The sequence below is a fragment of the Podospora pseudocomata genome, assembly GCF_035222375.1.
Source record: "Podospora pseudocomata strain CBS 415.72m chromosome 1 map unlocalized CBS415.72m_1, whole genome shotgun sequence".
In the NCBI taxonomy this organism is placed as follows: domain Eukaryota; kingdom Fungi; phylum Ascomycota; class Sordariomycetes; order Sordariales; family Podosporaceae; genus Podospora; species Podospora pseudocomata.
In genome coordinates this window covers 6,438,228-6,463,406 of record NW_026946363.1, presented here as the reverse complement: position 1 = coordinate 6,463,406, position 25,179 = coordinate 6,438,228, and the positions used below count along the sequence as shown (strand labels likewise).

Here is a 25,179-nt window from a genome sequence, read left to right as displayed (position 1 = left end):
TCACTTTGATCCCTGAACCGACTTCATCACAGACTCCATCCAGGGGTACACCGAGCTGTTGGCCATCGGGTAGCCCATATGCAGAGCATTGGGGAAGAACCTAGCCTCCTTGGGCGAGCCATGCTCAAACAGCATCATCGAGTCCTCGATGGGCATGAGACCGTCCAGCGTGCCCTGTTCTTCTGTTAGTTTCATGCTCGAGGGGAGAGGCATGTAAAAGCTCACATTGATCAACAACAACCTCGCGCTCTCCATCTTCAGAATCCCCGTCTCCAACAACGAAAACTTCTTCTGCGCCTTCTCCTTATACTCGTCCACGCTCCCAAACCCATGCTTATGCGCCATCGCCGGCGTCAACTTGAAGGGATACTCATGCCCATCCGCCCGCTCCAGCCACTCCCTATCATAAAAGTAATGAACCCCCGCCCCCTGAGCAACACTCCCAATGATCCTCTCCTTGTGCGTATGCGCCACCCGCACGGCATAATAGCCCCCGCTACTCAATCCCCAAACCATGACCTTCTTCATATCAAACCTCCCCTCTTTCGCCATCCAATCCAGCAACGAACTCCACAGCCTATCCGGGCTCTCAGGATCGGCACTATCAGCCGGGCAGTCCGCCGTCCCAGGGATCTCCACAACAACAGCTGCCCACCCCCGAGCCAAAAACTCCTCACACCGAACGGTATTGTCAGGCCGGTACCCATCCAACCCAGTCATGAGAACAACAGCAGGAAACGGCCCCGTCTTCCCGTCGGGAACCCGAACGTAGACAGGAATATCCTTCCTATCCCTCCCCTTGGCCTGGGAATGAGGCACAACCACCTCCTCCAGCGGGCTCTCCCACGTCTTCCCCGCCTTGGCATACGTCGCCTTTTGCTTCTCCCACGCCTCCCACTTTGTCTTGTCCGTCACGTCGGGAAAAGAGGCGATATACGGGAACCTGGCGATCCTCAACACGGTACAGGCCCTCAGGTACAGCTCCGAGGCCTTGGTCTTGTTGCCTTGGGCGAGGAGCTCATCGCCCTGTCGTTCGAGGTTGTCGGCCGTGGGGATGAAAGAAGAGGTGTACTCGGCTGAGGTCCCATCGTTGACGTTGCGCGCGATGAGGGACTGGAAGATGGGTTCAAAGTCGGAGAATCGGCCGTCGTGGAAGGGGTAGAGGGACTTGGTGCACTTCCCCACTCGTCAAAACATGCCCTGGTGGTGGGTGTGATTGTCGTTTATTTGGCAAACAAGAACTTACGGGAAACCTCCACTTCGTCTCCCACAACGCCTTGATCCCCTCATGATGCGGCATCGTGGCCTCAAACGCCTCCCGGCCCATCAGCCATTCTCGCTGTTCCCCCGTGCCATCCACCCCCGAGATACCCCCGATGTTCTTCTTCGCCGAGACAGAGTGAGGAGACATGGTTGTTGATGTAGCTTGATTTTGATATCCGAAAGTTTTTGTCAAGTTCAACACAAATGATGAGAAAAAAAAAAGAAAAAAAAAAAGACCCCAGAGAGCAGCCCGCAATGCAATGCAATAAAGTACAAAATAAACCAAATAAAAGAGTTAGATCACTCTGACAACCTTCTGCTTGGAGAAAACTGGCACTCCGTCCTTGGATCCAGCGTACACAGCGGTAGTAGTCGATCTTCTGCGGGCTCTCCTGACGGGGGAGGTTGCTTGATCACGGACTCTATAAACAAGGTGTCAGCACAGGAGACATGCCACAACATATATAGAAGGGACCACTGACTGCGACTGAATCAGAGCAATGCGCACACGGGCGACGGTAGCGTTGAGATCCTCAGCAATGACACCCATTTTGGTTAATATGAATGATCTGTCGGGTTTGGTCTTGGGGAATATCCGTAGTCCGAACGGTAGGTAAGCGGCTAGGCTGACGGGTTGTATCTATGAGTCGGGTACAGGCGAAGTTGGTGAGACGGTTATGAGTGTGATGTTTATATGCGTAAAAGCTGTTGTGGTAGCTAGGACTTGAAACTGCTGTGAGCTTGCTTGATAACTTCGAAAGAAAGCGTCAACAAACAGAAGACGGGGAACACCTGAACATATATAGATCACCCAAATTGCAAGGTGCACAAGAGCAAGGCAAGGCAAGGCAAAGGTCGCATAGGTGACTGGAAGGTGGTCAGATGGAATGGCTTCCGGCCCGTCAATGGTCACCTTTTTCGCATTCACCTGGGGAACCGACATCCAACCTTCCAGACCAGGAAAAGCCGGGATGCACCTGGCGGAGCTGAATCAATCCGTCGAAGGCCGAACCTGCGTAGAGCCAGCCCATTCCTGGCCCATCTCCGAGGACAAGAAGCATTCGCGGTGCTCAGCGGACCATCCTTCATGGCTGCACAACAGACGCCTGTGTCGATCACCATTGGATAACGGGGAATTGGGGAATAAGAAAGTCCACTAAAGGAAGTCCGGTGGGGTGTCAGAAGAGCAGAGTTCGGCGTTTGAACTGCTGAGCCTGCAGCAGAAAAATGGCCGACCAACCAGTCAGGACGTGGTGTGTGTCGAGTTGGCCTGCTGGTGGATGGGTTGTGTTGTTTCCCTTCGAGACCGCCCAGAATCACATGCCACAGGGCCGATGGATGTGTCCCAAGGGTGAGAAAGGGGGGCCCTGGTGTTAGTGTAACGGTAGGGCCATTGTGGCAGCCCGCTAACTGCCGCCAACAGGGCCAACGGGGCCTTTGATTCCGCGCGGGGTTGCACCAATCTCGACTGCGTCCTTGGTCTCTGCTTCTGACGAGACTGGCTCCGATCGTTAAAACAAAGTCGTGCTACGGAAAACATCTTCTCATGCCGACATGTCTCGCTTGTCTGAATGGGCACACCGGCATCCGTTGAGTCTGGCTGTACAAGAACTGCGTATTGTCAATACTGATACACAAGCACGCCAATCTAGACTTCTGGTTACATCACAACGGAGTGAAACAACAACGCTGGCTTCATGATACTGTGCTAACTTCAGCAAGTGTTGACAGGAACATATGATATCAAATGTGCCGCCCTTTGTGCGCCAAAATGGTAGCGTATGTCCAACATATCGTGTCGTCGTGACATTACCGATAGATCGTTGATCGTTCCTGGACAGTGTGGCAGTCTCGGTGCCAAGCTCCGTGGGGTTGCAAACACCAGCCGTACTCCGCCCCCCAAGTATTTTGGAATGGGCCGACGTCAGAGGTTGGGTTCTTGACATTTGAGCTGCTGAACAATCCTGATCCCCCCCCCCTCCCCCAGTCAGCAGCTTCTCCGAGAAAAAAAAAAGATATCTTGCGAAACAAACATTATTTGTTGTGATAATGGGCCATCTCGAGCCCCGCTCTCTTAAATCCACACTTGACGTAGAAGCCCTCATTGTGCTCGCTGCAGTCCAAGATTGTCTTGTAGCAACCCGTCTCTCTGGCGATGAAGTCGAGAGCCTGGATAATTCTAAGACCCAGTTTCTTCCCTTGTTGGTCTTTCGCAACGGCGATGTCTTCGATGTGTCCGACCTTTCCAAGGCCGTGAATGCTGGAGTGCGACAACCACGTTAGCCCATCCCTGCTGCTGGGACGATGGTGCGAGACGGCTTCGGGGTGATAGGTTACTCACAACTTGCGCTCCACGATCAGCGCACCGGTACCCACGACCCTGGGTGGGTTGAAGTTGGTATCTTCAATCACGAGAATAAAGTAAGTGCCGTCTTGCTTGGCCAGCCACTGGTAGCGTTCGTCAAACTCCTGCCGGGAGATATCCCCCACGGTGGTCAGGACCCGAAGACAGTCGAGAAAGCCATGCTCGTAGTCTTCTGACCGAAGCGCGCGGAGCTTGTAACCCTCTGGGAGCTCAGCCTGGACACTGGGAGAAAGGAGGTCGGCCGAGAAAAGATCTTGGGTGCTCATTGTGAAAGTGATCGTCTGCGTGTTCTGGCTACGTGCGTTGGGCTGGATCGATCGAGCGATGTCGGACCAAACGGCGACAAGATGGTACAGTTTGTCGAATTGAGGAAGGTAGTCGTAAGAGAGGAGAAGACGTACGGAACTCCGTGTGGGAGGTTCTCTTACCGGCTGGTGCAAATGCGGAAAGCGAACGTTGTCGGCTCAATGAGAACAAGATGGATCACGAAAGGGAATGCGGATGTTGAATCGAGGTGGTCAATGGTCAATGGCCAGGGTTTCGACAGCACGTTGTGGACAAAATAGCTGGTACTCCCAGTCAGCCAAACGTATAATAATTGTTCTAAAAGACGAAGACAGGCCATTTTAATTATTTTTGAAGCTTATTTAGTATCCTTTTAGGTGTATGAACCATTCTTGATTGTCTATCAACTATCTTTCAATGTTTATTAACTATATTTTTAAGGTGTGGTTTAGAATACTTTGCTCTATTGACTTACTTTTGCAGTGCCAGTTATTTTGTCCAGGGCGTGGACCAGCCCCTAAGTAGCCGCTTCCGATTCAAGGGCTCGGGAATGGTTCGGGCCAGCCCTGTTTGTTGCACAGTGATAAGAAAGCGGGATCGCTTGCTGTTGGGAACCCCACCAGCTACCCAGCAGCTCCCACCACGAATCTTGGAAAACAGATCGATAAGAAAACGCCCAGTCCAACCTGGAACCAACCTCTCACGACCCAAAGTAGTTTGTCGTTGATTTGTGCTATGGCCCCGACCCAGTCTGTCGGGAAGGACCACTGTAGGCGCACCGCATCAGAGGCTTGACCGTTCCTGTGTAAAGCTTGGATGGGCGAGTGCTCGCTCCTCCTCCTCCGATGCTTTTGCATCCGTCTTGATGGCCCCGCAGAGAGAAAAGAGGGTGGCCCATGGCCGTGGAGTCTTGCCGACTTTTGAGTGCCTGTTTCTGGCGGTCATGATGAAGTGATGTAGAGAGGACCGCAGCGCCGGTCAAAGCCAATCTCCAACTCATCAGCCCAACATTTGTGCATCGATACCCGCCACATCTGCCCCGCGTTGCTGGAGATAGTGGAGTGCGAAAGGCGGGGTTAGCTGGGTTGGGTCCTGTTTGGCAGTTGGAGTCTGCTCGCTAATGCCGCTATGGCGCCCCTAACGACCGGCAGATGACCGTCCCCACGTCATCACATGCCAAATTAGCCTTTGGGGCCCACAGAAATGCAGAGCCCAGTGACGATGTGGAATGCCTCCAGCACTATCATGGAACGCATAATTGTGACAATCTCAGGGCTGGCCAGCCGTTCTAGCTGTTTCGCCACGCCCACCGCTCTTTTCTTCCTCCCCTAGAGTTCAGCAATAATAGCTGTTTCTCCTTGCTCTCGCCCCCCCCTCCGTCGCCCATGATGATGAAGGTCCGTCCTCCTCTGGCCCTCCTGTCGTCCCCCAACACTGCGCGAAATTCCCTTCGTTGATCCCTTGCGCGTCGAACCAGCCTGCCTCGGGATGACCAGCCGAGGCCCTGTGCGATATAATCACCCTCACGTCCTTTGTTAATTTGACACCTATCCCATACCGCCTTCTCTTCTTGCCTTGCGCTGAACGATGATTATTGGAAACTATGGAGACACAGACGATGTCGATATGGACGTGGATCCGGAGGACGTAGGTCCTGCCCGACTTGCCGTGATTCCTGACGAGGACATCGGAACCCAGATTCGCGATATCTCAGCCTCGAATCCCGGGAAGACCCTTCTGCCAACCCCGGTGGCCAAAGTCGTCAGTTTCGCGACCCGGTCCACAGGTCTAGCTCTACGTATGAGCACGGTAATAGGCGGATATGGCTTCGATGCCGCAAAGCTCACCACCTTGTCGAGTCTGGAACTTGGTCGCAGTATTCTCGGAGGCATCATCAGCAGAGCTGGAAAAGATGTCATCTCGCGTTCTGGCACAGATCTTGGAAGAGCAGATGCTGAAACTACACTTGAACGGAGCCTTGAAAACTTGCACAGGACCATGACCCAGATCGTCTTTTGGACTACAACCAGTTTTCACATGACGGGTACAACGCTCGCCATGATCTCTGAGACTTCCCAGCTCCTCCTGTCGACCCTGGATCAGTTTTTCGGCTCAACAGATTCATCGCGGGCCATGGCAAGCATCATCACTTTGATCCGTCGCGAGTTTCAGAACCCCGCAACGGGCAGACAGGGAGAAAAGGTCGGCGTGATTGACTTGATGCTGGGCCTGTGTGGGATGGCATATCTGCAGAGATGGTGTCGGCGCCTGCTCGAAGAGGAGAGTCGTACCTTGAGGGTCGAGGAGGTAGTGTGGGACGTGGTAGTGCTGAGTGATGGTGTTCGGGTTGATGTGCATGAGGGGAGTCTGTATGGAGTACATAACGGATCGTACGCCGCCGAGGAGGCCTCGTCGAAGGAAACAGTGATCGCCATCAACAGCAACGGCGAACTCAACGACGATGACCGAAGTCGCCTTCCCGTGGCCCAACTAGAGCAACAAATCATGAGGTCTCTTCCCGATAACGCTAGAGTGTCTATCACCCGGCAGATTCGCACGACCGAGATTATCACAGTGGAGGTTACCGGCGGTGATGAGGATATCAGGGTTGACACACCTCCTGGCGTGGAACTGATTGAGGAGCCCCGGGCCGTTCGCCACAGCTTGTCCCAGACTCAACTGCGTGGCCGCCCGGAGAACAGCATCTCTGATTCTCGGTTTGTGTTCCGGCATTCACGAAGTCACGAGAGGCGAAGCTGGTTTCAAAAGGAGCACGGAGATGTCAGCCAGGTTCCCGGGTTTGTGGAACGGATGGACACGGAGTCTCCCGGAACGTCAGACGTGGAAACGGACGAAGAAGACCCGCCACCACCACCATCGGTCCCTCCTAAGTCATCGAGAGAACAATTACGACCACCTATCCGACGCCCCAACTTCCAAGGCTCTGGTTCGCCGATATCGCCGTCTTCCATCAGCAAACCATCCCGTATACCTTCTGCATCGAGACACGGGGTGGAGAACGCAGCAAATCAGAAGCGACCAAGGATACCCCCAACCGATTCCTCATCAAACAATGACAGGCCGAGCTCCTCTTCCGGGAGACAGTCATTCAACCGATTGCTGCCTTCCTACAAGCAGCAGAAGGAAGATTCGGGTCCTAGTATAGGCTCCTCAGCCAAGAAAGGGGGTTTCAGAAGCGCGTTTACCAAGCCAGGACGGCTCTTTAATAGAGAGGATTCCGGCTCAGAGAGCAGCGCCGGGAAGACGAAGGAAACCGCGAAGCCCGTCAAGCCCGCCAGGCCACCATCACATCTAGCAGTTCCTAGCAAACAGTCCTCCCTGATTCCAAAACAGCCTGTAATTGTGCCGCCACAGAAGACGACAACGACAAAAACATCGCGGCCAGGGACTGCTGATTCACGCCGAAGTGTTCCGAGGAGCGAGTCGCGGGCTAGCTATATTTCAGTGCACAGCCGTCGGGACTCTTCCATCTCCCAAACCGAAACATTCTCTATTACAACCGCGGATGACTATCGGCCGGTCTCACCTTATCAGGAGAACTCGTCAACCAATCCTGTTGTTAGGAAGGCGAGGTCGGACAGAGAGCTTGGCGGTCCGCTTGGTGGTCCGCTTGGTGGTTCGGGGACTAACCATCGTCGGGTCAAATCTCACATGTATGCGCCCAGCATCTACACTCTCAGGGCCAATGAATCGCAAAGTTCGCTTGTTCCATACCAAAACTACCAGTCCAGGAGTGCCTACAGCGATACCGAGGCGTTGGGCACCCTGCGAAAAGCTGGGAAACTGGACACCATCTTTCCCAACGACCATTTTCTGACCAACATCACTCGATACATGAGATTCGCTTCTGCTTCTTACGGGTCAAACTTCCTCAGAGTCCTGGGCATTGCCAAAGAGATGCCCATCTTGCGCGCCCTCGATGACACCCACCACGAACTCCGCTGCTTTGCTCACCACACCGAATCCGATGCCAACAGCATTCTGCTCTCCTCCTTTGTCGACCCCCAAGGTGGCTCTGACGGCACGGGCTCCACCAACACTGGCGTACCCCTCGTTCATTACATCTCTCTTGACCACAAGGCCAAAGCCGTTGTGCTTGCCTGCCGTGGGACACTTGGCTTCGAAGATGTCTTGGCAGACATGACGTGTGACTATGATGACCTTGTCTGGCGTGGCAAGGCTTACAAAGTCCACAAGGGTGTCCACGCTTCGGCCAAGCGGCTGCTCTATGGCGGCGACGGCAGGGTCCTCAACACGCTCAAGCAAGCCCTGGAAGAATTCTCCGATTACGGTCTCGTCCTCACCGGTCACTCCCTTGGCGGTGCTGTTACCGCTCTCTTGGGAGTTATGCTCTCGGAGCCACACCCAAGCAGTTCCACCTTCATCACCTCACCCAATCCTCATACTCGACTCCTCGGCGACGGCACCACAACTACTGCTTTCCGGCATCAAGAGATATGCCTCCCTGCTGGCCGCCCGGTTCACGTTTTCGCCTATGGCCCGCCTTCGACGATGTCGGCTTCTCTGAGCAAAGCTACTCGCGGTCTGATCACCAGCATTGTCAACGGCAACGACCTCGTGCCCTATCTTTCACTGGGAGTCCTCCACGACTTTCAGGCAGTGTCGCTGGCCTTCAAGACAGACAACAATGAGGCCAAGGTGGAAGTCAGACAGCGAATCTGGGACGCGTTGCAGTCAGGGATAGCAGACAAGTGGTATGGCTCTAGCGGGAGCGGTGGCGAGTCTTGCAAGAGGGAGGATGATGATCAGTGGGCTTATGCTGCGCTCAAGGTTCTCAGAGCGAGCATGATGAGCCAGAAGTTGCTGCCGCCTGGAGAGGTGTTCGTTGTGGAGAGCACACGGGTGTTGAGGCGAGATGCCTTTTTGGTGCCGGAGATTGGCGGAGAGGATCTGGGGAGACCAGCCCATCGAGTGGTGTTGAAGTATGTGAGGGATGTAGAGAAAAGGTTCAGGGAGGTGAGGTTTGGGACGAGCATGCTGACTGATCACAGTCCTGGGAAGTATGAGGATGCGTTGAACAAGTTGAGGTCTGGTGTGATGGAACACTGATTGGAAAGAGGAAGAAGTCGGAGTAGGCGTAGCGTTGATTTCTTTTGTTGGGTGTTGTTGGATATGATGGATGACGATGGCGATGCTTCACAATCTCCCGGCGCCCCCCCCCCTTTACAACTATACAACTACTACATACACAGACACGAACTTATCCCCTCACGTCACCTTACCACTACCTTAGCTTAGCATATATCACGAGCAAAACACTATATCACAATTAGAAAAGTTTATACCCCTTAAAATATTTGACTTGATGTCTTTTCGCCTATTTCACTGTTTTTACAACTTTTGCCATCCAAAAGACACCGTTTTTTACTCGGGTTTCTCGGTAACAATCTTGCCATCCTTGTCATAGAAGATCTCCTTGACCTTGACAGACCGCAAGTGGTCAACACCCTTGCTGAGCTCGCAGTCGTGGTGGAACAGCCACCACCGCCCCTTGAACTCGACAATAGAGTGATGGGTGGTCCAGCCCAGCACTGGCTCCAAAATCCTCCCGCCATAGGTGAAGGGACCGTACGGGCTGTCGCCGACACCATAGGCGAGGTAGTGGGTGTCGCCGGTGGAGTAAGAGAAGTAGTACTTCCCGTTGTACTTGTGCATCCACGCCGCCTCAAAGAAGCGTCTGTCGTGGTCGTCGGCGAGGATGGGCTCGCCGGTCTCGGGGGCGAGGATGACCACATCCCTGACCTCCTCGGCGAACTGGCGCATGTCCTCTGTCAGCTTGCCAACGCGGGCACCGAGGGAGGGGACGCCCTCGCCCGTCGGCTCCTTGGGCCCCTGCCAGCTGGCGTCGAAGACGTCGTGCCCCTTCTGGTAGCACTGCAGCTGCCCGCCCCAGAGGCCGCCAAAGTAGAGATACGCCTCCCCGTCATCGTCAACAAAGGTGGCAGGGTCGATGGAGTAGGACCCCTTGATGGGCTCCGGGTCGGGGGTGAAGGGGCCCTCGGGGCGGTCACCGACCGCGACACCGATGCGGAAGATGCCCTCCTTGTCGCGGGCGGGGAAGTAGAGGTAGTATTTCCCGTTCTTGGTGGCCGCGTCAGGCGCCCAGAGCTGCTTGGACACCCAGGGGATGTCTTCTGTCTTGAGGACGACGCCGTGGTCGACTACAGGGGCGGCGGGGTCGAGGGACTCGGTGGAGAAGACGTGGTAGTCGGCCATGTCGTATTGGTCGCCATTGTCGTTGAACTGGATATCGGTTTCCCGATCGTGGGAGGGGTAGATGTAGATTTTGCCTTCGAAGACGTGGGCTGAAGGGTCGGCCGTGTAGATGTTCGTGATGAGGGGGGCCATCTTGATAAACTGATAAGGGAAGGGGGGGGAGGGTTTGGTTTGTGGGGTAAAGTTGGAGTAGTGGGGTAATTTGCGGGGGTTAGATCTTGCGGGGAGGGGCAAGTTGGCTTGACTTGTTTTGGTGAAGATGGAGGGAGGGTGATGAAGATGGTATGAAAAATAATGAAATCAAACAGAAGGGAGGATGTGACGGAGGAACTACCTCAGATATATACACATCCGGAGCACACAACTTGGCCGCCCGGGTAGAAGCACGGGGTGGGCGTGCCATCACAGTTCTTCTCCAAATGCTCTCCGCCGCGCTGGGTCATATGGATCGCGTGGATGTCGGGAAGAAGGGTTTCCTGGTCCCATTCCCTATTTATCCCCATTTAACCGTGCGGGCTGCATCCCGACCAAGACGCTTGGCGGGTATCGGCGGGGTGCTGTGAGCTCCGGGTGATATTGAAAAGTCAAGAGACTCAGGTGAGAGAGGAGCTATTGGAAGGATCAGAGGTGGTGGTTTGAGGGGCTAGAGGTTCGGGCTGTGGGAGAATCGATTTCCATGATGTCAGCTTTGACCATGGGTTTCTTGGACTTATCTAAGGAAGTGAGAGAGCTCTTGAGCGAGTGACTGATGCAGAGGAATAGTTGTGCTCAATCCCAACCTTACAACCGCCACTTTATCAAATCTGAGCCACGAAATGGCTCACGGTTGAACAGGATAAAGAAACATCGCACCCTGAACCGAGACGGGGACATGGTGTTGAGGAGTTGTGGTTGTCAAAAAGCGGGTATGACGGGAATGAGCGGCGACCCCCTGCCATCTATTTTCACACTCGTTCCGCAGTTTGTCTTTGTCAGTTTCTCCAGTTTCAAATCCCAACTTCTGGTCCAGGTTTTCCAAGAAAGCAAGTGTCGGTTTCTTACCTCTTCTCTTGTTCACCTTCGATACGACCTCAAGACAGATCCCCCGCCAAGCCTGGAGGGCTGCTGTAACTCACACAACCCAATTCTTCAATGAAGCTATCCACATCGACTTTTGAAACCCCCATCATGATCCCCAGAGACGGGGTGATAAGACGGAACAACTTCATTCTCAGCAGCTTGTGAAACCCCACAATCTCGGCCAGCTCACCTGTCAGGGGCATCGGCGTAACCTTCAGCCGCACCCCAATAAGTGCTGGCCTGCAGCCATCACACCTATCAGAGGCTGTTCGCGACGCCGTGTTATGCACAGCGCCGTCTAGATTCAGTCAAATTATTGGGGTCTGAACCTTGCTCAGCGCCCAATGATCCCATGGACCCTGATCGCAACCCTTGCCCAGCTCGACACCCCCGATAACACGAGGAAAATGAAGGACATGCGTTTGTGGTCCCCGCCGCAGGCCTGTTCAGTCCCCTCTCGTTTTCTGTCAAGCTTCGTTTTTTCCACGCGTCTTTCGCGTCGACTGTGTTGAAGAAGGGAACCATCTTTTGTACGCCAAGCCGGTTGATAATCAAGAGCCGCAATGCTGGTCCCTTCAGCATCACTGGCGTCGCCGACGCCGTCAGTGACTCCGACGCCGACCTTTGATGTCTTTGGCGCTGCTTTGCTTCGACCACGCCAAACCGACTTCTATGGGGGTTGCTATGTATGTCGCTCCGTCGAGACCAAGCAGCACAAGCTGGGCTGTCCTGTACTGACCTCCCTCTCATACTAGAATTACGGATCAAACGTTTACTCCTGCACGACCCATCTGTCAGAATGCTACAGTGACTTCGACTTCGTGACAGCCGGAGGAGGGCCGGAGAATGGACTTGCCTACAACAGTGCCGTCGACGCCGCTGTTCAGTCATGTGTCTGCACCCATGGACAAGCCTACTGGAACTGCTGGTATACTAGAATCGCGACTGGAACCTGCTCCAGTTTGTATGACGGCTGGAATGATCTATACGCCTCAGCCCTCGGATCAACATGCAGCAACATCATTGGCGGCCCCCAGGGCCAGCAACAACCTAACATACCGTGAGTGAGACGGGGTGCCATGTGTGAAAAGCAAGGTTGACTGACTGTTTGATCTTCAGGACTTCTGTGTCTCTCGCGTTACAGTAAGCATTGTGTTTGGTCTAGGTTCCACTTCAAAGTTGGAAACTGACTTGAAATCGCAGAACCGTCAACGTCGTTACTGTCAGCACTCGTATCAACACTCCCGCCTATGACGGACAGCCCAAATTCCAAGGCACAGGTGCTCTCCTCAAGGACGAATGTGGTCAAGCCAGCTTCACTCTCGTAGACGCTGGGAATACCGCATATTACGCTGGCTTCCTCGGCTGCATCAAAGACCGTCCTGATTGCTGTCCTTGGCCCGTCGAGACCGCCACCGCAGCAGTTGTCTCGGCGGTGGCTGGATCCAACGCGGCAGAGCTGGAGAAGCTTGGCTTCGACTACCCCATTCCTGTCGACGCAAAGCAAGCCAGACTCCAAACATGCGCTGAGGATTACTATTCTGTGGATGGCGGCTGCTGCCCCAACGGCTTCGTACCATTCACCTCAGCGGTGGGTGGCCAAACGCCCTGCTGGTCTTCTATCAAAGCTGGAACTACCCGACCCCCTACCCTCACGGTGGAAAGGGGCAAGGAAACCAAGACCGACCGGGAGACCTCGGCGGTCGTCAACATTGTCTGGTCTATGCGTTATCCGGTTGTGGAACAAAGCTCTGGCGGCCTCTCGGTAGCAGCCAAAGCTGGCATCGGTGCCGGTGCAGGCGTAGCTGCCATCCTCATCGGTGGTCTCGCCTTTTGCCTCTGGCGTCAACGCAAAAAGAACAAGCAGCTCGAGGCCCGGCAGCCCGCCGACCCCAATTCCGCAGCAGCGGCAGCAGCTCAAACAGTCCCCCAGCAGCAAATGGCACAAACCCAACCCCAACCCGGGCAACCTCAACAGTTCCCTAACGGCCAATTCCAGCCCATGCCAGGTCAGCAACAACAACAACCACCACAAGGCCAATACCCCCCGCCGGCCCAGTTCCAAAACGGCCACCCCTCTCCCAACCAATACATCGCCGCTGGTGCCATACCCCCGGGAACAGACCCCTCCCGCCACAGCGTCAACACATCCATCTCCTCCCCCTCCGCTCTCATGCCGCAAAACACCGGAGCTTCCAACACAACCAACGGCCACGCATCCGAGTTGTCATCTCTGAGCGGTGGACAAAACCCATTCAACACCCACCCTCAGAGCACCCCTTCCCCGGGAGTGGGTGCTGGACCAGGCGGGTACCCGGCGCCTATTGCCGAGGCAGATGAGGGACAGCATCATGGTCAGAATCAGTTTTACGGTGGTGGTTATCAGCAGAATCAAGGGCAGTATTACAACCAGCAACCACAGGGAGGGTTCCCGCAGCAGCAGCAGCAGCAGCAATATGGTGCCCCGTACGTGCAGCAAGGGGGCCAGCAATGGCAGGGCCAGCCGCAGGGACAGAATCCGTGGCAGGGCCAGCAGTATCATAACGCGGCGGAGATGAGTGCGCAGAGGGAGGCCGATCCCCCTCAGGAGGTTATGGGGAGTTACCCGCAGAGTAATCAGCAGCAACAGGGCCCGCCACCCCCCCACCACCACCACCAGCAGCAGCAGCAGTGAGATGTGCGAGTCTAGAAGAAAAAGGGGGAGCTGAGGATATAATGGTAATGAATTGGCATATAGGTTTACCGGGCTATTTAGGCAGGGTGGCATATAACAAGGATGGGAGGCAAATCCGTCTGGGTACATCCGACACCAGTGCTTTGGATGGGTTAGGTGGGAAGGGAAATATTCCGAGTTTGGGCAGGTAGCCAGTTGTATAACAAAATCCTTGGTCAATAGCATGGTTTTTTGATGAACTCGAGGTCCGAGCATGAACATCAAACGGCGGTGAGCCCTCAGTATGGTTAGGTGTAAGGGGCTGGCTGAGCTGAGTAGCAGGTCACACGACACCCATCCGTCTCCCAGGCATCTTTCACCGGTCAAGTACGGGCCTCATCGAAAGCGTGGCATCACCCCCCTGATCCTCTCGGGCCGCAGTGGCACCAACCTAAGGGGTCAGCCAGTGTGCCCGGCGTCCGGTCCCGGCCCGTAATGGGGGTGTGCTGGTATCCGATCGGATGCAGATCATCGCAGTCCAAGTCTGGAAATCTGGATATGGCTTCTTGGCGGGGCGTGAAAAGTGTTGTAGAACCTTGGCGGTGGGTGGCTTAGGAGGGAAGTGTAATGTGCACGGTTGAAATGGAAATTGCACATTGGGGGTAGCATCATGGGCAGGCTTTCGGGAGAGAATGGATTTGACATCAGGTCATTGTTACCTGCTGAAGGCTTGGGCCGCTATCGAGAAGGGGTGTTGGTCCTCGAGCCTTGCCGTGGGGAAGGGAATGTTCCTCGGATCTAAGGCGTAGAAATCAATAGAAAACCTGGATGGATTTGAAGTAGCTGAAAATTCCAAAGATGAACAGAGGTGTTGAGGAGCGGAGAATCCGGGGTCTTGAATTCGTCAGGGGGGTTATATGAATCAGTACGATAAGAGAAATGACGGGCTTGACGAGGCTGACCGAGGTTGCAATCTGAGACGGTGACAGGTTGTGATGAATAAGGACCGCTCTCCTGCGTGTTGTATGGTCCATCGGGGACCTACAAGATGAGTGTATCAGGCATGAGGGTGAGACGGCTGGCAAAGGTCGTTCGTGTTTTCCACATCATGATGTTACCAACACGATGTGGAAATTCTGGAGTTATCTCGGGAAGTTTGGCCAAGACCACTCCTGAAAATGGGAATTTGTGTAATTGAAGTCAGATATGGGAATCGCCGCCCAGGTATGGCTGAAGGTCAAATGTCGCCATCACTGATATGCGGTAAGACCAAGGAAACGTCTGAACTGAAGCATATGTGCAGTTCTCTTTTGTCCTATCAACGGCCGAACTTCTTGCAGGTTGTTGGTGGTAAGGAGCCTGGTCCATGGTGAGGGGGGGCCTTGGCCGATTTGAGGTGTCCCAAATAGGCAATTGGACTTTGTGCCACATCCATCGACGAGGCTGCGCAACGTTGAGGTTTACCAAGCAGGTGTTGATCGTGGGGTACACAAGCTTGGGCAGCAATACGTAGAACGGCCCCTTGGAAGTGTTGAAGCTGCATGAGCTGGCGACCTCAGGTAGAGGGGGGTGTCGAGAGAAGGGGACACGGGAGGCGAGGTTGACGACAAGGGGGCCATGGCCGCAGCTGAACTGAATGCTCAAAATTCCAATCAGTGGTCGGCGTCAAAAGCATATTGCGCAACGGCGTAAGCTTCGTTGCTTTTTCATATCAAGTGACACCCCACCTGCCGTCGCGACACCAACTTACAAAACTCCGAGGTGCACCTGCCTCAGGCCTCCCTCTAGGCAGATAGGACTGCTAGTCCCACAAAAAGTACCTACCTGTGGGGGAATATACTGAGCCTCTCCCTAAGCATGCTCACGCTTCTGCATGTTGCTGCTCAGTTTTACATTGCCCGGTTTATATGGAATCGTCCCCCCAACCGTTGCTACCGCTGCAGCCTCCTCCCTAAACAGCACATGGAAAATCTGGCTTGTCATTCCACCCGAACCTGCATTTTCCCGCCCGCTTCGGCACTTGGCCCGCAGCCTTGCCTTCTGGTTCTCTTGAACCATTATTTTTCTTCCTTTCGGAGCCTGCCACGATCGTCTGTATTCCCGACTGGACCTTGGTTCATTACGGTTGCTTGAGATACTACTAGATCGGGCTGTTGTACAACACCAAGCTGGACGGACTGAAAAGTACCATCAGAACCCCCTATTCCGTCCCATGAGCCTCTCCTAGCTGCTCAGGCTTCACTCCATGTGGAGGTTTGGCCCTACACGAGGGCTTTAGTCCCATCATACATTATATCGACATTTTACATCACAGCTCCGCACATACTTGACAACGTCGAGAAGAGGAAGTAGTCCTGGTTTATGTAAATCTTGAGCCCATAGCGTCCAGACAATGACTGTCGCAGCGATGGGGCAGAGACCACCACATGTTCCTGAGCTCGGCTTTTTTACGTTGGGTGAGGATCTAGGTACGTATACACTGCTCTGTCTGCATGATCATTGAGACTGATCTTTGAACATTAGTGAATAACCCGGAGGCAATTGTTATACCTGCGGTGGATATTGCGAAGCCTGTTGAAATTGTTGCAAGGCACACGGAGATCAGCTCCAACGGAGCCAGGGGTAGAAGCGGTCCTACCAAAACCGAAGTCTCGGCTGCTCAGGAAGTCAAGAGTACGAACAGTCAAGCGACCAAGGCTGAGACAAAGCCTGTGAAAACAACTGGTTCAAAGTCGAAGGATGCAACCGAGGAAGACAAAAAGAACGCCGGGGCCACGGTAGACTCTCAGAGTCAAGAAGATAGTGTGGACTACGGCGATCAGTGGACATGGAGCGAAAGGGACCAAGATTACATCCGTATCGATGAAAGTGAGACTTCTCCTCACATTTCACCAAGCAATAATCACTAAAATATCACAGACGGCAAAACACTCCATTACACCAGCTTCCAGAAACCCCCCGACCCAGATGCTACATCACCACCCAGTCCAACAAAACCCGGATCACCAGCTGGAAGTAGACAGAACTCGACCGGACCCGAAGCCGCAACCAAACACAAATGGGAGCAGCCCTTAGACCTTCGTGCGTACCTCTCGCCCCTTTTGTTGTCCAACAATCTAACACTTCCCTCCAGGCTTCCAAGTAGTCACCAAACCCAAACGCTTCTTCGCCGTAGGCCGCATCTTCAAAGTCCCCTGGTTCGAACCTCTCGGCTCCACGGACCCTTCCCCCAATGACCCGTTCCCTTCAGCCACCCCCCCGAACCTCGAGTACTCTACGAAATGCCCCGACTTCCACGGTGAGAAACCGCTGGCCAAATACCGCTGGTTCGTCGTCGTCCGGCGCCGCCTCCACCACTCACTCTGTTTCTCCATCACCACATACGCAGGAGCCAACAAGTCAGCCACCAACAAGACATGCAGAGGTCGGGATGTCGATTTTGTGGTCTTGCACAACAGCAATGTCGTACCTGCGAAGCCGTACGAAGAGGAGAACATCACCCGGAAGCCCATCGGGGTGATAATCGAGGATCAGGAGACGTATATCAGCCCGGTTGCGAGATTGGATTGCGGGAGGATGTACACTGTCGAGGACCACCTCAGGGTGATGAAGGTGGGGAGGGTGCACCCGGGCAGCTTGGCGGCGTTGGAGGAGTATTTCAAGGATAGTGTTTCCTAGTTAAAGGGGATAAGTGTGCGTTGCTGAAGGGTGGTGGGATATAGTGGGAATTTTTTTTTTTTTTTTTTGGATATAAATCGGGATCCGATTTTGGAAATGGCGATGGGTGGTTGGGTGGGTAGCCTTTTGGAATTGTGTTTAGTTCCCTTTTCAGATGTTTTTCGTCACTTCTGCCTTTTCTCATGGACTTGCCATACTCTCGTTGAATTCTGACAAGCCAGAGCCGGAATTTCGTACCATCTGTCTCTCTGGCTATCCTTGTCGGTGCCTCTTTTCTTGTCTTTCTCACTCACATTCGTTTCTACCAGTTTAACCTACCGCCCGACACAAGGCATGCCAAAATTTAACCAGCTTCATTTTTGCCTTTGCCTCGCTCGACGTGGTGTTCAGCCCTGAGAGAAAAAGGGAGGCAGGAAAAAGCCAAAAAGAAAGCAAAACGCTGAAAATCACAAACGCTGTGTGGCGAGGGGCCAGGAGTCGAACCTGGGTTCTTCGCTCAAACTCGGGAATGCACTAACCGCTGTACTACCGCACCACGGAAACACGTTCGAGAAAGCTGATTGATAAAACCGTGGTCTGGTTGTGGTCTGGCTGTGTTCTCTGGTTGTGGCTCCTCTAGTATGGTGGGAAAAGGGGGGCGTGGCGTTGACTCGGCTGGGTTGGGTGAACCTCAAAAGTGCCCTGAGGACGGGAACAGCAGGGTCCACAAGACACTGTGAACATCTCAAGCACATAAAAACGGATTTGGTTCAACACAAGGAAATAACTTCTAGTGGGCCCTACAAAAAGTGAAAACAGGTACCCCTCTGATGAGTGAGTGAGTGAGTGTGTGTGAGAGTGTGGTGTGAGTTCACCAGATAGGTAGTAGCTCTGGCATACCTCACCGCGTTCGACTTTTTCGCAATGTTGACAAATGACAACCATAAATGCCATCATATCACAACAATGACAGCAACATGGTAACGAAGAACTCCTCCTTTCCTTCCCCTCCCCATACCCCCCTATAAATTTCCCAAAAAAAAACGACTGCTTTTTTTGCGCTCTTTATCCCGCCAGACTCCACCCAAACCGTTCCGTCCCAATGTGAAAAGTCCTTGGTGTATGCCCTCCCTTCTGTCATTAGTGTGTATGGTGGTGGTACAACGAGACATTAAGTGAAGTAGGTGTTGGGTGGGCCAAGGTGTGTTTGGGTTTGCGGTCGTCTCGTACGCATCATCGGATGCGTCATCGTATTCTCACTTCTCTTACAACTCCTCCTTGGCGGTCTTCTCCTTGCTCTCGCTAGCGGGTTTGGGGACCTTACCCTCGGCCTCCTTCTCGCCCTCGACGCTCTTCTCAGCAGCCGGGATGGATTCGTCAGGAACCGAGTTTTTGGGAGTCTCACGGTCGACACCTGAGAAGTCATGCATGTTAGTGGTTCACTCTTTGGGAAAATGGCTCAGTGGTCCACCTACCCTCAACATCCGGGTGTGGAGGCGCCACAGGAACCGGCGCGCCCTCCTGAGCGCCGACGAAAACTTCGTTGCCGGCAGCATCAATGATGCGAGTGCGAGTCTCGTAGCGGGTCTTGAACTCGACCTTGCCCTCCAGGGCCTTGACTTGCTCCATGTCCAGCAAGTTACCATCCTGGTCTCTGTACTCAACACGCTCCTCGGTGTGGACAACACGCTGTTCACCAGCCGCCGGGGCTCCCGAAACCTTCTCCTTTGGCTGCTCCACGGCGGGGGCCTTGGCCTGTTCGCCAGCAGCCACCGGGTTCTCAGCAGGGGCTGGGGCCTGGACGTTCACCGACGGCTTGCTTGTCGAAGTGGGCGAAGCCGCTGCAGGTGAGTTGGCGAGCTGGTCATAGGCCTCATACTACGTCAACACAGATGTTAGCACCACGTCTCGGTCACAAAACAATCTGGCATGTGCCATTCTTCTATGTGCTCATGAATCATGCCTCTATATCCACCGAACCCAAATACTTGCTCGTTTCTTCCACAGAAAGCCTTCATTTCCCCCTGACGGGCAACTTCACCTCGGGGATCGATGCACTTACGCTATCTAGGAAGGTATTGCAATCCCAGTCCCAGGTGTTGAAAAGCTTGACACGCTTGCACTCGGCCTTGGTCCAGGCGTTGCCGTAAGCAAGAGGAGAAAGCAAGGTGAAGGCGGCGACCGAGATAAGCAGGAAAAGGAGAGCACCGGCCTTGCCGATAAGAGGGTTCTTCTTCAAGCCAAGAGCCGAAATCCGCGCAACAACAAAGTCGAAGATCTGGCAGAAAGCAATGACGGAGAAGTAGAGAGCGGGGAAGTAGTGGTGGAGGAACAGCTGGCGCTGCATCAGATAGAACGGGAAGTAATGAAGAGCCCAGCCGAGCACAGACGTGCCAATCTCGTAATCAAAGCGCTTGAAAACCGGGTCAGCGTAATCATTGAAGCTACGCTGCCAGCGGAGAACAGCGATTCCCTTGAACAAGATGTAGATAACGACGGCAGCTGTGGCGCTCCACCAAACAATGGGGTTGCCGATGAGGTAGATCTGGCGGTGGTTTCTGCCCCAGAAGTTGATACCACGGCGGAGGATGGGCCAGGAGTCTGGGCGGGAGTCCCACGCGTGGGATTCGACAAGTCCAGCGTTGGTCTTCCACATAACCTTCTGGAGCTCCCAGAACTTGCCCAAGAAGCCAGGATTGGCATAGTTGACCTTCTCGGCGTCGGGACCAAGCTTGGCGTGCTCGTTGGACTCAATGTACCAGAGACTGTTAGGAAGAGTGCCACCACGAGCGCAGGTAACCTCTTGCTGTTCAGAGGCCCACGCGGGGAGCTTGACCTTGTGCGAGAACAGGACGCAGCCGGTCATGACGTGGACAAGTCTGAACTTGGTGTCAATGGTGCGAAGGCGCTCCTGGGCAACACCGGCTTTGGACTTCTTCTTGACAATTTCGACACGGAAAAAGTCATTGGCGTCTCCATCGAATCCCTCATAACCATAAGCAGACACCTCGTTCTGCCACTCAGCTTCGGTAACGGGGGGGCGAACATCGTGAGAGTGAAGGCGGCGGTGAGTGGGAACATGGTAGACACGAATGATGGCACCGTTCTTGATGTAAGGAGTCTCCTCAAGGTTGTTCCACGCGTTGGTACCGTTGATAGGCAGACCATCAGCGCCAAGAGGCTGGGTCTGGTTCTCGAGGAACCAAAGGTTGTTGTCGTCCTTGTGAGGGTAGAGAGTGATCTGCTGCTGCTTGGATCCGGTGGGATACATGAGCGGGTGCGAGTGAAGATAGCCGCCCTGGGTGTTGACGTGCCTGATGGAGACCTTGCTGCCCATAAGAACATCGGCAGGGACATCCTGCATGCCCTTGGAGTTGAGGGTAGACTGGAACTCGGAGCTCATGAAGCCATCACCCTCGCCAGGGTTAACCAGGCAGAGGAAGTGGATACCGAACATGGCCATGTAAAAAGCCACGGGAATGGCAATCAAGCAGAAAGCACGGGCCAAGAAGTGCTTGGAGAAGGTGCTAATAGTGACGTTTTTGTGATCACCCCACAGAACCCAGAGCTGGACCAAGGTCAAGCCGCCAACCCAGGCAATCGTGAACAGGCCCACCCACTTGATGCTGACAGTCATGCCGAGACCAAGACCGGTCATGACAAGCCAGAACCACCAACTTGGGGAGAAAGCTCTAGAGGGGCCGAGCTCCTGCTGGTTGGTGAAGGAGGTGAAAGCAAGCGCGGTGAAAGCCGTAGCGATCATCAGGGGGGAGTCAAGCAAGATAAGGCGTGCCTGGGTAAGTAGACCGTTCTCTGTAACAACCCAGTGTCAGTCCACCGCCAGTCCATAGCCACATCCATATCCAAGAGGAGGGTACCCACCAAAAATGATCAAGCAAGCACCCATGGCGGCGATGAAGGTGCGGCAACCGGCAGCCTTGAGCGTGAGGAACATGGTAGGAGCCAGAAGAACACCGCAGATAGCAGGGAACAAGCGCATGGCGACATAAGGAACGCCAGGCTCAAGGTAGTCCTTGCCAATCTCCTTGAAGTCGAAGTTTCCATCAAAGCCAGCGAGGTAACCGAAGAGGGTGATCATCAATTTTGCCAGAGGAGGGTGGACGTCCATGAAGAACTTGCCCTTGATATACTTGGAAGCGAAGCCGCCGAAGCTGTAACGACCACATGGTTAGCTCTACGTTGAGAGTCTGGGTAGGTATCGGTAGTAAACGTACTGGACCTCATCGAAGACGACGCTGGTGGGCTGATAGATGCGGAACAGGCGCACCGCAGCGGCCAGGAAGGTGATACCAAGCAAGAGCTGGTAATCGGAGCCTGGGAGCAGGAAAACATCGTTATCGGCCACGCCCTCGGACGTGTAGTCGTTGGGGCGCTTCGAAGCTCCCTTGTTCTTGTTCTTCGAGCTTGTCGAGACGGTGCCTGGGATGGGTTGGGTAGGTGCTGGGTTCGGTGGCAGGGGAGGGGATACCCGGCCGGATGCCGCTTTTGCGGCTGCCGATCGAGCCATTGTCGATGGTGGAGAGGACGATGTATAGCTAGAAATCGTAGTTCTTATCGGGGTCGGGGGGTGTTTGTTGACGGTGTGATAATTCAGCCGCCAGGATCGTTGTTGGGCAATCCGGGAATCGGGAGTTAACGAGAGTCGAGAAGGTCAAGGTTTCATTACAAGGCTGTCATTGGATGCTGAATTCCGAACAAGAAAAAAAAAAGTGTCGAGTGAAGAGCACTCGGCCACGTCCAGAGCAAGAAAAGGGTTGGACGAGAAGAAGAAGAAGAAAAGACTTGGTCAGTCTTCAGTAGCTGACTTGACGTCGGAAAAGGCTGAAGAGATGGAAAGGGGGTTGCAGTCGCCAGTGATGAAGCTGCGTGCCGACAAGCATCCCATAATTATTTCAATGTAGCTTAAGTGGCCTCAACCCCCTGTTGGGTTAAAAACGGCCGTAGCGTGTTGTTATTGGCTGACATTCCCCAGACAGCACGGAACACGGGCCACAAGTAACCTCGCAAGAGCCTAGCACCGTTCCCTGGGACCAACTACTTATTTTTCGACGCGTCACAGCCACTCTCCCTGCGTGTGTATTCGTATTGAAAGGGAACATGCCAGGGCAGGCAATGGAGAAATAAATTGGCATCGATATGTGAGGGGAACCCGACGGATGGACCTTCTCTTATCTGGCAAGATTGTTCAAGTCTCAGAAGGAAGTGAATCAAAGTCAAGGTTGCATGTGAAGATGTGATGATCCCTGAGATGGTCAACAGTACAGTACCAAATGTGCGCACGGACCATTTGATCGCAACCCACCACCCACGCTCTGCCGCGCGCCGATAGCAATTGGCAGTGTTACAGGAATTTCGATAGGCGAACTCTTTCTTACTTTACATCATTCCAATCACCACATCGATTTTGCAAATACCTGCATCAAAATGGCCGTTGCAAACGGAGACTCGGCTGCATCGGCGGCCGCGGCGCTTGAGAATCTCAAGCCGCCGCCAGGAGTTATCATCCCACCACCGGGTGAAATCCGCGAAGCGATCGAGAAGACGGCTGGCTATGTCATGCGCGGCGGCCTTGGCCTCGAACAGCGCATCCGCGAGAACCACGGCAAAAACCCAAAGTTCAGCTTTTTGATGAAGCATGACGACCCGTACAATGCCTACTACGAATGGAGGAAAGAGGAGATCAAGGCCGGCCGTGGTACCGCGGTGGCGGCTGGTCGCGTCGGAGAGAATGCTGCGCCAGCGAAGGAAGAGCCAAAGGGGCCTCAGAAGCCTCCCGACTTCCAGTTCTCAGCCCGTATGCCTCGAATGAGCCAGAAAGATTTGGAGATCGTGCGACTAACTGCCTTGTTCGTCGCAAAGAACGGGCGCCCTTTTATGACACAGCTTGCGCAGCGTGAGCATGGCAACCCTCAGTTCCAGTTCCTGGCTCCCAACCACACTTTCCACAACTTCTTCCAGAGCCTCATCGATCAGTATTCAATTCTCCTACGCGAGAGCGGCGTCAATGGCGAAGGCACCAAGCTGCACCAGGCCCGTGTTGAAGAACTTCGCCGCAGTGCTACCGACAAATACCATGTGCTCGCGCGCGCCAAGCAGAGGGCGGAATATGCCAAATGGGCCGAGGCTGAGAAGGCGAAGAAGGAGGAACAGGAGGAACAAAAGAAGGAGGAGCTTGCGCGGATCGACTGGAACGACTTTGTCGTGGTTGAGACCATCACTTTTACCGAAGCTGATGACCAGGCATCCCTTCCGCCCCCGACGACTCTCAACGATCTCCAGTATGCTTCTTTGGAAGAGAAGAACAAGATGTCGATCAGCTCCAGTCTCCGCATCGAGGAAGCGTTCCCATTCGAGGACACCAGCTACAACGCTTATCCTCCGCAGGTATATGGCGTGCAGGCCCCGGCCGCAGTGCCGCAACCAACTCACCAAACGCCTGCCAATGCTCCACCACCTCCCTCGTATGGCTCATCTGAACCAGTTGGAGGATCCAGGTCTGCAGAGGAGGAACATGAGGTACAGAGAATTCGAGAAAGAGAGCAAGAAAGGCTACGCATGCAACAGGCACAGACCGAAGCCCGCGGTGGCGCCGCGCCCATGAAGATCAAGGAGAATTACGTTCCACGGGCGGCTCAGAGGGCAGCAAACAAAATCGGCGCCCAGACGGCCATGTGCCCCAACTGCAAGCAGCAGATTCCGCTCAACGAGATGGATGATCATATGAGAAGTGAGCATCTGATCCATGTTATCTTTGTTTGTCAGCAGTTACTAACACATCTGGTAGTTGAACTCCTCGATCCACGGTGGAAAGAGCAAAAGGCCAAGGCAGAGGCCCGGTATGCCACCACCAACCTTAGCACGGTGGACGTGGCCAATAATCTCAAGCGCCTGGCCAGCCAACGCAGTGACCTGTTTGACAATGCCACTGGCCAGGCACTGTCGGAGGAGGAGCAGGCACGGAGAAAGAAGATTGCACTGCACTCGTTCGACGGCAACCCAGAAACCGCCCATGTGAACCAGATGCAGAACTTCAACCTTGACGAGCAGATTCGGGCTATTCACCAGAAATTTGCGGACAAATAGGTATGGCTTGGGCACAAGAGGTTGAGGGTGGAGGGGCTTTGGATGAGAAAGATTTATCGAACTGGTTGGTCAAGTTTCGGATGCCAAAAAGAGTAGGCTGGCTTGAACAGTACTTTTACACAGCCATCAGGGAAACGCATAGGAGTGTGTATTGTATTCATGAGGATTTATACCTGCGCTCATCTCATGGGAAGGAGTTCTGGGCGCTTTCAGGGGCAACTATTGGCAATCACAAAAGCCGTTCCGCATGGCCTCATTCGGTACTTGGCGTTTTGTGGTCTGTGACATGTTTCTTGTTGACATGTTGAGAGCAAGCGCGCGTGCTTTGAACTGCCACGGCAGACAATAACCAAGTCACTAATATATGTGTAGTGAGATATTCACTGGTAGATAGAGTGTGACATGGCAAACATGGGCCCAGATCCCGGACCCGAGATCGTCGAGCAGCGGGAATTACCCCACTCTTCCATGACCCGTTCCTGCGAGCTTGGCTTGGCTTGGCTGACCACTTTACGATCATGAGGAGCGAGCTCTC

General features: G+C 54.0%; 9 protein-coding genes and 1 non-coding gene across 10 annotated transcripts; 4 read left to right on the top strand and 6 right to left on the bottom strand.

The window, feature by feature from the left end:
- QC762_121050 (uncharacterized protein) lies at positions 1 to 1,411 on the bottom strand (the record flags this gene model as incomplete). The annotated part of the gene is made up of 3 exons (XM_062886540.1): positions 1 to 174; positions 226 to 1,176; positions 1,247 to 1,411. The coding sequence occupies 3 exons, from the start codon at positions 1,409 to 1,411 to the stop codon at positions 1 to 3; spliced, it is 1,290 nt and encodes a 429-aa protein (XP_062749633.1).
- Positions 1,412 to 1,558: 147 nt separating this feature from the next.
- Positions 1,559 to 1,813, bottom strand: QC762_121040 (uncharacterized protein; the record flags this gene model as incomplete). Its single annotated transcript, XM_062886539.1, has 2 exons — positions 1,559 to 1,685; positions 1,746 to 1,813. 2 exons carry the CDS (start codon positions 1,811 to 1,813, stop codon positions 1,559 to 1,561), a joined length of 195 nt encoding a protein of 64 aa, XP_062749632.1.
- Positions 1,814 to 3,297: 1,484 nt separating this feature from the next.
- Positions 3,298 to 5,241, bottom strand: GNA1 (Glucosamine-phosphate N-acetyltransferase-like protein; the record flags this gene model as incomplete). Its single annotated transcript, XM_062886538.1, has 2 exons — positions 3,605 to 5,241; positions 3,298 to 3,523 (listed from the first exon to the last, which is right to left on the bottom strand). Exons 1-2 carry the CDS (start codon positions 3,892 to 3,894, stop codon positions 3,298 to 3,300), a joined length of 516 nt encoding a protein of 171 aa, XP_062749631.1. The 5' UTR covers positions 3,895 to 5,241.
- Positions 5,242 to 5,500: 259 nt separating this feature from the next.
- QC762_121020 (uncharacterized protein) lies at positions 5,501 to 9,004 on the top strand (the record flags this gene model as incomplete). Its single annotated transcript, XM_062886537.1, has 2 exons — positions 5,501 to 8,877; positions 8,947 to 9,004. The coding sequence occupies 2 exons, from the start codon at positions 5,501 to 5,503 to the stop codon at positions 9,002 to 9,004; spliced, it is 3,435 nt and encodes a 1,144-aa protein (XP_062749630.1).
- Positions 9,005 to 9,319: 315 nt separating this feature from the next.
- QC762_121018 (uncharacterized protein) lies at positions 9,320 to 10,303 on the bottom strand (the record flags this gene model as incomplete). Its single annotated transcript, XM_062886536.1, has 1 exon — positions 9,320 to 10,303. The coding sequence occupies one exon, from the start codon at positions 10,301 to 10,303 to the stop codon at positions 9,320 to 9,322; it is 984 nt and encodes a 327-aa protein (XP_062749629.1).
- Positions 10,304 to 11,793: 1,490 nt separating this feature from the next.
- QC762_121010 (uncharacterized protein) lies at positions 11,794 to 13,904 on the top strand (the record flags this gene model as incomplete). Its single annotated transcript, XM_062886535.1, has 3 exons — positions 11,794 to 11,916; positions 11,986 to 12,290; positions 12,434 to 13,904. The coding sequence occupies 3 exons, from the start codon at positions 11,794 to 11,796 to the stop codon at positions 13,902 to 13,904; spliced, it is 1,899 nt and encodes a 632-aa protein (XP_062749628.1).
- A 1,544-nt stretch (positions 13,905 to 15,448) lies between these two features.
- QC762_121000 (uncharacterized protein) lies at positions 15,449 to 18,317 on the top strand. The gene is made up of 5 exons (XM_062886534.1): positions 15,449 to 16,351; positions 16,407 to 16,751; positions 16,803 to 16,964; positions 17,017 to 17,667; positions 17,870 to 18,317. The coding sequence occupies exons 1-4, from the start codon at positions 16,276 to 16,278 to the stop codon at positions 17,559 to 17,561; spliced, it is 1,128 nt and encodes a 375-aa protein (XP_062749627.1). The 5' UTR covers positions 15,449 to 16,275; the 3' UTR covers positions 17,562 to 17,667; positions 17,870 to 18,317.
- On the bottom strand, positions 18,025 to 18,096 carry QC762_0021240. Its single transcript has one exon. It is a non-coding gene; the product is annotated as a tRNA-OTHER (tRNA).
- Positions 18,282 to 22,729, bottom strand: PMT1 (Dolichyl-phosphate-mannose--protein mannosyltransferase 1). Its single transcript, XM_062886533.1, has 5 exons — positions 21,776 to 22,729; positions 21,423 to 21,712; positions 19,603 to 21,353; positions 19,016 to 19,418; positions 18,282 to 18,954 (listed from the first exon to the last, which is right to left on the bottom strand). Exons 1-5 carry the CDS (start codon positions 22,066 to 22,068, stop codon positions 18,806 to 18,808), a joined length of 2,886 nt encoding a protein of 961 aa, XP_062749626.1. The 5' UTR covers positions 22,069 to 22,729; the 3' UTR covers positions 18,282 to 18,805.
- PRP21_2 (SF3a splicing factor complex subunit) lies at positions 22,699 to 24,899 on the top strand. The gene is made up of 2 exons (XM_062886532.1): positions 22,699 to 24,288; positions 24,346 to 24,899. Exons 1-2 carry the CDS (start codon positions 22,986 to 22,988, stop codon positions 24,642 to 24,644), a joined length of 1,602 nt encoding a protein of 533 aa, XP_062749625.1. The 5' UTR covers positions 22,699 to 22,985; the 3' UTR covers positions 24,645 to 24,899.
- Positions 24,900 to 25,179: the final 280 nt, after the last annotated feature.

What these genes read in the sequence shown, in the direction of transcription:
- QC762_121000 (XM_062886534.1), top strand. Translation starts at nt 16,276, where the DNA reads ATGACTGTCGCAGCGATGGGGCAGAGACCACCACATGTTCCTGAGCTC. An exon ending in TACGTTGGGTGAGGATCTAG is followed by an intron (nt 16,352 to 16,406) that starts GTACGTATACAC and finishes TTTGAACATTAG; the next exon opens with TGAATAACCCGGAGGCAATT. An exon ending in TTACATCCGTATCGATGAAA is followed by an intron (nt 16,752 to 16,802) that starts GTGAGACTTCTC and finishes AAAATATCACAG; the next exon opens with ACGGCAAAACACTCCATTAC.
- PMT1 (XM_062886533.1), bottom strand. Translation starts at nt 22,068, where the DNA reads ATGGCTCGATCGGCAGCCGCAAAAGCGGCATCCGGCCGGGTATCCCCT. An exon ending in TGCTTGCTTGATCATTTTTG is followed by an intron (nt 21,354 to 21,422) that starts GTGGGTACCCTC and finishes GGGTTGTTACAG; the next exon opens with AGAACGGTCTACTTACCCAG. An exon ending in TCCACACCCGGATGTTGAGG is followed by an intron (nt 18,955 to 19,015) that starts GTAGGTGGACCA and finishes ATGACTTCTCAG; the next exon opens with GTGTCGACCGTGAGACTCCC.
- PRP21_2 (XM_062886532.1), top strand. Translation starts at nt 22,986, where the DNA reads ATGGCCGTTGCAAACGGAGACTCGGCTGCATCGGCGGCCGCGGCGCTT. An exon ending in GATGGATGATCATATGAGAA is followed by an intron (nt 24,289 to 24,345) that starts GTGAGCATCTGA and finishes CACATCTGGTAG; the next exon opens with TTGAACTCCTCGATCCACGG.